Genomic DNA, 11,057 nt, shown 5'->3' with positions numbered 1-11,057 from the left:
CCCTTTTCAGTCAGTTCCCATCAGGAACCGATAGAGATACATAATACCAATAAATATAAATACATAATATAAATATATAATATAAATACATGATATAAATATATAAATACAGATACATATATTACATTAATATATGAATACATTTCAATATAATACCTGTACGGGGAACCCCCAGTCGGGCTTAGAAACCCCGAGCCCCGTACACGGCAATAGTAAATTAAATTTCAATTTAAAAGTTTATTAAAATGTTCAAAGAGTAATGTAAAACCATCATTTGTGATCTGTAAATAGTAAACTCTGCTCTGATCCAGTTTTTTTATAATTAAATACCTACTACAACATTACAGGAACTATTGATTTAAAGTTGTTAAAAAGTTATGACTATTGTCATACAACTATACAACCTTGGAAACATTTATTTCTATTCAGTCATAAAATTCTTTCATATTTTATATTTATTCATTCGGCCTTTACTGCCAACTGTGAGAGACGGTTAGTTTTTTCAAATAAACAGAATTGAAGGTATTTTATAGTGAGCTTTATGGCAAGCTTTATTGTAAGCTTTATGGTAAGCTTTATAGTAATCTTTATGGTAAGCTTTATAGTAAGCTTTATGGTAAGCTTTTTTTTCGAAATTTCGGCGATATGATTTGAATAAAGATGAAACTTTGTTTATATTAAAGACTTTATATACTTTCTTGTTAAAGACCACTTTGTTCTATATTTGTATATTCTTTTTATTCAGTAGCTTAATCAAAATATTTTGAGCCGTTTTGGAGAAATAGTAAAAACGTTTAAAATTAGTTATATAAAATAAGACTTCTGATTAATTGATTTGAATAAAAAAAGTTGCTGTGACAGTTTGTGTACCAAGCTTTAATATTTGATTTAAATATAATACCGCTTTTCCTTATTGAGCTAGGTTCTTCACACCGTTTGAGAAATTGGTTACTCCGACTTATTTTACGAGATAGTAAAAGTTATTTAATGTTTAAACAGAAAGTTTTAATTAAATATTCAAAATCCAAATAATTTATTGCTACTCTTAATATGTAATTAATAAATAAGCTTAGTATGTAATTAATAAGCTTTGCTACAAAGAGAAGCTCTATTATAAGTAGCAATCGACTAATTTAAAAACAGTTTTTTTTTTTACATAGGGTTGAAAAAGAACTAATCGAAAAGAGTTTCAGTAGAAGGAGTGGAACGGCTCAGGTTATGTATTTATTTTCTTTTAGTAAGTTGAAGGTAAAGAGTGCTGCCTGCTTTTGGTTGGCGACTCATTAGTCAGCTTGTAATGAGTAATGAAGGCATTGCCTTTGTAAAACCCAATCAGTGCAAATAATAAAAAGAAAACTATCTTTTCTTAACTTAAGGGGGAGAACAAGGAGAGCTGAAACAAAGATATTGTTCTTCATAAATGGGCTATTTACTACTTCGAGGCAGGAATAGCCAATGAGGTGCTTCGAGGCGGAATATTCCACTCCTGTTATTTAACTTGATACGGCTTTAGAATTGCTACTTGCGGAGTGGGAGGAGAAGTGCGCTACCGTCTTGTTAATTTTCGTATCTCTTCATCATAAGGGCTTCTTAGCTTCCAAGAACCACTAAATGCCCTCAAAGGGAAACAATCCCCAATAACGCTGAAGGATCTACGTTTAAGGGACAACCTAGCCAACCAGGCAAACTCTCAGCGTTCTTATATTTGTTGAGGTATTATAAAAAGCTCAGGTCGAAAATCTCTTAAGATAGGCGGAAGTTTTGCAAGATGTAATGGAGGGTATCACGCAACTGCTCAGCTATCATGAGGATCAGTTTTCGGCAAACTTTCAACAACAATCGATCTGCAAACTTTTAACAACAATCGATCCACTAAGTTTGCTTCATTTGCCTAGAGCTCACTGTTCTCGCATTCGTTTTCAGATAAAAGTTTTCACTTTTCATCTATCAAAGAGCACCAGCTGTAAACTCCACATTGTATCTGTCAGACTGTTATGTTCCCCGAGTTTAGTTCTTTCACTTAGCACCCTTACTATATTTCCATTTATTGGTTTATTAAAAAAATACAATTAAATTTTGTCGGAATAGCCAAATAATTCATTCTATTTACTTCAGATTACCCCAGGTGGTAATTCTCCTGAGCAGACCATAGAATGAATCACATCCATGCGCCTGAGTCGTTTTTGTGTATATTTTCCGACTTACCTTACTCTGCTTTCGTGTTTATATGATTTTTGTGACAAAATTCAAACAGCTATGATAGTAGTTCTAACATTTTAATAGTTATAAGCGATTTAACAGTTATGACGTTTATGAAACATAATAATTCATGAGAACCATGAAACACGAAAACACATGTATTCTCCTTTATTTAATCATCAAATTCTATCATACTTAATATTAATAAATTGCTCATTACTATTAATTTAAAAACTTTTCTAGGCTGTTTGACTTTACAATAAGCCTGTGTTAACGATGAAAATACTCCTACACTCTTAGTCTACATTTCATATATACGTAATTCAAAGAAAAAATTTTTTAATAACACTTCTTAGGTTCAATAAAGTATAACAAAGAACCTGTTTAGTTATACTCATTTACTGTTCATACATACTATTTAGTTATAATATAGCTACTTGATAGCATTCTAGTCCAATTATTTTTTTCTCTGCATCGCCTCCATTATAGAAATAAAACAATGTCTGTTCCATAGAATAAAAAAATAACTATATATTGAAAAAAAAAAAAAAAAAGAAGAATTTCCCAAGTCAATTTGGCACCCTTGGACGATTTGTCTGGAGAAGTGCTTTCGTGCATCAATATCTCCGTAAACTTTCACCCGTTACAACACTGCGAAAATTGAGTATAATCGGAAGAAGAGACCAAGTGAAAGGCTAAGAGGAGCGGATCATTTCGAAGAAGTGTCCCAAGAAGAGTTGCTTCGACGAGGCAGTGCTACACCGTCTAGGCTGCTATCGGGTGAGAGCCTAGAGCTCTATGAGGACGCCGCTTCTCTACTTTTAGAGAGAGCAAACGAGGGGAGCCAACATGAGTGCTTTGTCCCTCGCTACATTTTGATTGCATACAGCTCAGTTGCATATAGATCATGCCCACGTAAAACTAAATATGCTACGTCCAAAATTCAATTGGAAAACAAATGGATAGATTAAAAACAAAACTGAAGACCGGCTCTTCGGTTTGATTTCTACTTTAAACACTCGGTAAAGAAATGATTATATTTATTTATTCATTGCAGTTGGGTTCAGTAAATTGAACCCTGGAAAAGAGATTGGAACTGACAATCTGGTTGACAATGGTACTAGCCACATCGGATACAGCTATACAGCCACATTAAATACAGCCATACAGCCGCATTGGATTCTTTAAAATATAAAATTTATATTTGTTCTTACCATCCCGAGGAACCCTAAAATACGAACTTCCATAACAAAATAAAAATAAAAATTTTTGGTTTACAGGTTGAAGTTGAAAGTGAAAGCCTTTCGCAATTACCTTTATGATAATGTTAATCTCAACGTCAGTCTTCCATTAGGATGCTATAACCGCTAACATTTTCAACTGTTGTTGTTTGTTTGTTTGTTAGTTTTGAAAGGGCGTTTAACAGCCTGGTCATCAACGCCCGTTGGTTCCCATTTTCAACTATTTTAGCTATTCAAAGATATTTATAAAAGTTTTTCATCTCCTATATTTTTTTTAAATAAATTTATTTTCGGTTAGATTCAATACACTATTCCTAAATCTTATTTATAATTTTATTATTTCGAGTTTCAGTGTTTTTATTATTTTATTAATCCAGTGTTACTTTTAAACGTATATCCTTAATCTATCATTAGGAAAAACAGTGTTTAAAATCATAAACTAAATGAAATTAAAAAAACCCTTCTATTTTTCTCATCTTTAGGCCTATTTAGCTTTCTAGCGTTTTTTAGAAAAAAGAAGATTGAAAAATAAATCATTCTACAGTAAATTTATTTCGAAATTGTAAACTCTGGTGCGTACTAACCCCCCATAACTTCATCTTAAAAAGATTAGAAATTAGTTTCTAAATATTAAATAAATTGCTAAATAGTCAAGCCTTACTCATTATAGGCACTGTAAAACTGAAGTGTTACTTAACAATGGAAAGGAGAGTACCATTTATCTCCTATTAATATTTGTATCATAATTGTACAATATGTGTAAATGAAGTATGCAATGTACATTATGTATAAATTCAATAGGTAATGTACATTATATATCGATTCAATATGTAGCATACATCTACACTGGATAAAATAATTATTCCTTCATTTAGGTTTTTCAAAAAACAAAGAAACGAAATTAGTTTAATAACTTTCTTTTACCTAAATTAACTTATTATTTTTATATAGAACAATATTCTGCATTATTTTTTTATAAATGCACTGAAACTTGGAAAACCTTACAACCAACAAACAAACAACTATTCAAATTGGTTAACAACTAACCAAATTAACAGTTGGTGTGATAATAAATTGATAGTTTGTTATAAGCTCATAGTTTTCACCTAATATATAAAATACACATATCAAATTAATCTCAATTCAACAGAGAATAAGCAAACTGTTCTGAGTAGAATTTGGTTCTGTCGATTTACTACCCATTTTGTTTTTAATGCTAACCATTTAACTCAGTGTGTGTTTTTTGATTATCGGATTATGTATTTGATGAAAACTATAAGCTTACAACAAACTGACTAGTTTTATGAGGCCAACTGTTACAGTACGAGAACCTACTTCTTTAAACATTGAACTTACAAATTTGGTTGTTAAGAAAGTTGTCTGGTTTTCTAATTTCCTTTACTTATAAAACATTAATGCGAATTACTATCTTTTGTTATAATAATCGGTAAATTTCCGTACATGAAATTATAGAACGATTTTTTTTTTCCCAAAACGTTAAGTGTAAGAAAAATATAAATTTAATAATTAAATTAAGTTTTAGTAATTTTCTTCATTTTTATTTTGCATTTATGTTGAGAGAAATATATTCGGTTGGTGAATACAATTGTTAGTAATGGGTTAGCTTCCAAAAAAAAAATTAAATTTATGAACTAATGAGGTTAACAGATTTTTGAATGCGTTTTATAATATATTCTTATATATTATAACTATTTAAAATGTATTTACTTTATTACTTTATAACTATTCTTAAAAAAAAAAAAAAAAATCTTCAAAGAGATATAATCGAGATAAAAGTACAAGTAATAATACGACTTTCAAAAACTAAAATTTTACAGTAAAAATGAATAGTTATTTCAAATGTAGGAAATATAATTTAATGTTTTTTAATGTAAATTATTAAGGTGCTGTTTTAATTAACATTAACCTTCTAAAACTTGCGCTGTGGACTATTTTATACATGATTATTAATTGAATAATGAAATATTTATTTCTAACTTAAATAATAGATAATACGAATAAATTAACTGGACAGGTACAGAGGCATTTCAGTATACCAATATGCATTAATAGTTCAAATTATTGCATTATTTTTTGTGAACTGAGCATGTAATAGGCTTAACTGAAATGTGATTTGTTAAGTATCAGTTTCTCGGTATGATTATCTGGTAAATCTAGTTTTTAAACTTATAGGTTTAAAAAAAAAGTATTGTGCCTATGAAAACATTCCATAGTTTTTTGTTTATTGATTTAGCTAATAATTCTCATCTTAAATATTAAACCTATTTACGCTTAAACTGCACATTTAGTAATGTAAATGTAAGAAAGTGACCTTTTTTATTTTTTAATTTTGTTTCTAGCTGTCGATTATTTCAATAAATTTATGCAAAGGAAAGTATATTGCATCAGACAATTCTGTTTCCTGCAAATAATAGTTTTTGTCCACCAGTAGATTGTGTTTCATTTAAGTCATCAGTAATTTTGGTGTATGTATGGATAATTTTTTATATAAATACTTGAAATTAATTTTTTTAAATTGTTTTTTTCTATTACAGTAGTATTTATTTTTAACTAGATATTTTGGTACTACTGACTTTTGAACGAGACAAGTCTTCATAGTATCATTTCAAAAAAAATATTTTTTTTCTTTTCTAGCATCCATCTAATATTTTCTAGTGCTTTGATCTCTATATCCTTTCAAACTCCTGTAATAATTTTTTAACTACGCTATATCCTCGAAGAGTTCTATCCCACCTCTAGTCCATTATGCACTTTGTTATTTTTAATTTGATCTCATTTTATTTCTTCTTTTTTGAAATAATTTTCTTCTTTCTTGAATTCATGTTAATATTTTTGCACAATAATTTACAGCAATATTTAGTTAATTTTTCTCTTGAACCAAATGAGATGTATAACATTAGCAATGCTGTTTGAAGATTGAACTTCATATTTATTCCGTTTATAATATGGTTGGTTATAAGCTTTATAATAAAGCCTAAGTTAAGCTAAAAGAGAAATCTCTTCAAAGGGGAGTCATTTTCTTAGATGTTAGGAATTTCCAGTTTATTCTCTTAAATAAGGAAGAGCAGAAGACTTTAAAGGGGGGGGGGATTGAGAATTCTAAAATAGAAACATCTCTTGGTTGTGTCGATATTATATGACCTGAGCTCCACTCAACAAATATTTACATCTTCCTTTGTAAACATTACACAGGTGGTGTTGCTTCTATTGCTATCTAGCGGCGAGCCCATGTCACTATTGCCATGCTAGCTTCCCGATCCGTCCGCTAGGTACTGCCACCATCCACGTTACATCACCTATTATCATTCTAAACCATATAAATAGTTGGGGCTCATTGCGAATTGCTGTTTCTTTTTTTTAGTGGAATATAAATTAAAATAAAATAAAAAGGAAAAAGATCTGACTTTTCCGCCAAAGTCGACAGACCGGAAGTACCATTTTTTAATTGATTTTTTGCAATCTTGCAGTATGACAATTGATTTTACTTCTTTATTTCTCCAAAGAAGACTCAACGATTTTGATTGAATCCGGAGAATCAAATGATCTTTAATACAGCATAGGTCTTACTGTCACCGAAATAGCCTGACAGGGCTTAGATGCCGATTTTCAAAAATCTTCTACTAAATTATTATTAATTTTGGTATAAAAAAGAAAAAAATAATTCTCATTAATACCGTTAGTGGACGATAAGGAATATAAAATATTAAAGACTTTTATGAATAACTACGTTGCATTTCCACTAGCATGATTTAAATCTATTCTCTCAATCTTATTCTTGTGCTGTTGGTGATAGGTCTTGGTGACCCTCCTCATGTAATACTGCTATAGCTTCACATTAACCCAATATTTCCTGTTGCCGGCGCCTATGCCAACACTGTTCTCATTTAGATTATTATTTTTTTTTTCTTTGGAGAAACCCATTATCGGTTAAATGAGCAGCTATAATTTTTCTGTAATTAGATATATATTTTTCGAAAACAAAGTACATTCTTGTAAAAGTACTAAAAAAGTACATTATTTCAGAAATATTACTTAGAGCATGATTTGTTCTTTAGCTGATCTTTAGAATCATCTAGAATTCTCATTGGGATGGTGTATTTCTTTTTCCTTTGCATTTTGATTGAAAATGGAATCTTTAAAGGCTATTCTGATCGGCAACATATTTTACTTGTACAGCACCAACTATTTGTTTACAGTTCTGGACGATTAGTGCGAATCTACTACTCATCGAAAGATTCTGTAGACCAATTAGTGCGGATCTACTACTCATCGATAGGATCTGTAGACCTAATTTGATTCATTATTTAATTTCTCGTAAGATTCAGTCATCATTGATGAATTTGTGTATTGAGGTGTAGTCATGACGGCATTTTAATCTCCTCGGCTTGTCAAAAAAATACAAATAATGACGGATTTTTTACTGTTGGCGCTGGAGAAGGGTTGAATGAAGGTTATTAAATAGCCTACAACCAATATATATTTTAAAACAATACAACATTTCAATAAAATATAACGACGATAACGTCATTAAATCTATTTTTTCCCTTTATTTATTCATAAAATTCTATAATATTTTTTTGTTACTAACTATGAGCAATAATTTGTCTCTATAATTCTAATTAACTAAATTAAAGGTACTTTGGTGGAACAATTTTTTGAAAATTGGGTATTCAAATCCTGTTAGGCTATTGCAATGAAGGTAAGACCTGGCTGGTAGGTAAAGTAGGTAAAGGTAAAGTCTGCTATTAGAAAGCGCTTAGTTCATTATTATTGATTCAGAGAGTATAATCACGGTGTGCCCCTCGTTGTGTATGCTAGTGGAGGCGGGGACGGCGGGCCCTCTTCTATATTTGGCTTCTGAGGAGCCGCTCTTCGGAGTAAGCTCTTCGGAGTAACCCCAGAGTGCGGCCCTAAACCCCCCCCATCTAAAAAAAAAATTAAAATCTGAACCTCTACAACCCATGAAGGGTCAGCGGTTCAATACTTTGTAACGATCCTTCATTATATAATACACACTTCTTGTAGTAATTAATATTCAATTATCTATATCTTACGATAATTTGATTACTAATGGAATGAATTACTAAATAGAATTAAATAAAAGCTTTAAGTTTACATTAGCAATTGTTGCAATTTCCATTACAAGTGGAGGCCTAGATCACCGATTTCAATAAAACGTTCTGTCCTGATACAGTATCAGAATCCGACCTGTATGAACAAATTAGGAGCGGAGTTATAAATAATAGAAAATGAAGCGTTTGAGATGTTTTTCTAAATTAAAACTACTTCTCCATTATAAAGGAATCAAATTAAAACTACTTCTTCTCCATTATAAAGGAATCAAATTAAAACTACTTCTTCTCCATTATAAAGGAATCAAATTAAAACTACTTCTCCATTATAAAGGAATCAAATTAAAACTACTTCTTCTCCATTATAAAGGAATAAAATAAAAAATATATTGATACGAGTTGAAAGATTGCAAATTCAGCTTTCTAATAGTTAGAATAAACATTGGATTCGGGTGGAGTTACGAACTATTTCTGTAAACATGTCATTGGCAGAAAATAAATATCTTCCAAAAACTACTACTACTTTACAAGAAGTTTGGTTTGGTTTTTGTAATTTTTAATACAACTGTACTCATTTAATACGATCTAAAATATTTTTTCTTCTTTATAAAAAAGTAAATTGAATGGTATATAATGACCTTTAAATACAGGAAAAGACAGAGTAGTAAAATAGTAATATTTTTTTTAATATATTTTTTCTCAACTGCTAGATCGCATTGGCAAGAACCCTCTGACACGCGTCTAACATATTTGGAGTATAGTATAAAAAAAGTAGTGGGTAGCTCATTGGTAAGGCAATGGACTACCCAGGTTCAAGTCCGGCCATAGCAAATAATTATAATCTGTAATAATTATACCTGTAACCGTTGAGTCAGCCCTGTGGGATCGAGAGACCTCGGGGTCTACCCAGACTCATATAGTGGGTACCCTTAATTGGGTAAAAATCTAGTTGTGGAGCGTGATTTTAGTCAAATAACCTCCTTGCCTAACCGTTGGCCTAGTAACAGTGCGTCCTTATAAATTACTGGACCCCTTACCCTCCATGGCTTGCAGTAAATATTTAATTTTAATTTAAAAAAAAAAAAAAATGCATTGAATCGGTGATCTAGGGCTCCCACTGTAACTGCTTTTATAAACTTACAGTTATAATATTTTTTTTTTAATTCAATTTAATTATTCCATCAATAATTCAATTATTGTAAGATAATATATATGTATATATTATTGTATATATTACACCGTAAAAATTGATATATAAGAAGATGGTCAGGGTTCCGGTCAAGAGTGAAACAAAAATAGTTGTAAACTATTTTTTTTCCCCTTTTGACCGCAACCCTGACCATCTTATATATTCTAATATAATGTTTATAAAAAAGAAGGCTTGTATATATAAGCCTAGATAAATAAGATACTACTTGAAATATGGCCCCCAATGGTTCTCATACTCTAGTACACCTCACGAAAAGGTAATAGAATATAATTCTGATATAATTGTCTACAGCTGAGTTGCTTAGCTCTGACTACTTAATTGTTATTTTGGAGCAGTGTTGAAGGAACGTACTGCCAAAGTAAATATTGGGTAATTGGATTGTAAATATTGAGGGCGTTACTCTTATCTCATTCCTCCATACAGCGCTCTTGCCTAACAGATCTCATCAGTCACTTGAGCCAATTAGCCAAAACTGGAACGTCACTGGCAACTCATCCCCCCGGAGCTCTCCACGGGTCGGCTCAATTCAATATTATTATCGATGTATCGATGTATCGATGTATCGTTAGGGAAAACTCTGTAATTAAATGGAGATTTGAAGCTTCTGTAAATGAGTCATAAAACCTGTAAAAATAGCTCTTATCTCTAACTATTGTCCCTAACTATTATCTCTATAATTATCCTCTACTATTGCGCAAAGAACAATTTAATTATATTCTTCACCTGGCTATATTATACTCTTATCAAACCGCTTAGAATTGTTTTCATGGATATAGCCCTCGAGATTCCAGCTTTTAAATAACTTATTTGTTTTTTCCAAGGTTAATGAGCTTGTCTTGTCGTTATCATTTCAATTGTAGCTTTTATCTCGTTGAAGATGACTGTTCCGGGAAACAGTTTACGACCTGACTATCATTAAGTACACTCGAGTCCTGTTCAAGTGATGAAGCGCAATTTTTTTTTCTGGATATTTCGGTTGGAAAAACAACTCGACAATGATTGTTTTCCTGACAGTTCATGAGTAATGTGCTGTGACGCGTTTTGCGGAGACATTCTTCAAGAGGCTATAAGTAATTTGGCAATATTTAATCCCTATCAGCTAAAGAGTATAGTACAGCTATTAGTAGTTGTATACGTTCATGATTATAGTTAACTTGTACTTTAATACTCTACTTTTTGTAATATTCATTTGATAGATGTTATGTTATCTGTTATATTTATTGATAAAATCACATTTGTGTTAAACAAAACAATGTTTCAATGATACTCCCATCACAACTCCCTGTACTCCCTCATACCTCCCATCACAACTCC

The 11,057-nt window shown here is 31.0% G+C and overlaps 1 protein-coding gene across 2 annotated transcripts in view; it reads left to right on the top strand.

The window, feature by feature from the left end:
- Window positions 1-11,057, top strand: part of LOC106685778 (uncharacterized) — a 208,665-nt gene that overhangs the window by 172,058 nt on the left and 25,550 nt on the right. Inside the window, exon 1 of one of the 2 annotated variants that reach the window (XM_067049533.1) lies at window positions 10,753-10,813. The exons of the other annotated variant lie outside the window; for it this stretch is intronic. Coding sequence (XP_066905634.1) covers window positions 10,768-10,813 — 46 coding nt within the window. The 5' untranslated portion in view covers window positions 10,753-10,767. Of the gene's footprint in view, window positions 1-10,752; window positions 10,814-11,057 lie in introns of those variants that run through there. 2 annotated transcript variants of the gene reach the window in all.

This window comes from Halyomorpha halys, unplaced genomic scaffold, assembly GCF_000696795.3.
Source record: "Halyomorpha halys isolate HHAL.00 unplaced genomic scaffold, Hhal_1.1 Scaffold741.1, whole genome shotgun sequence".
In the NCBI taxonomy this organism is placed as follows: domain Eukaryota; kingdom Metazoa; phylum Arthropoda; class Insecta; order Hemiptera; family Pentatomidae; genus Halyomorpha; species Halyomorpha halys.
This window is presented reverse-complemented; position numbering and strand designations above follow the sequence as displayed.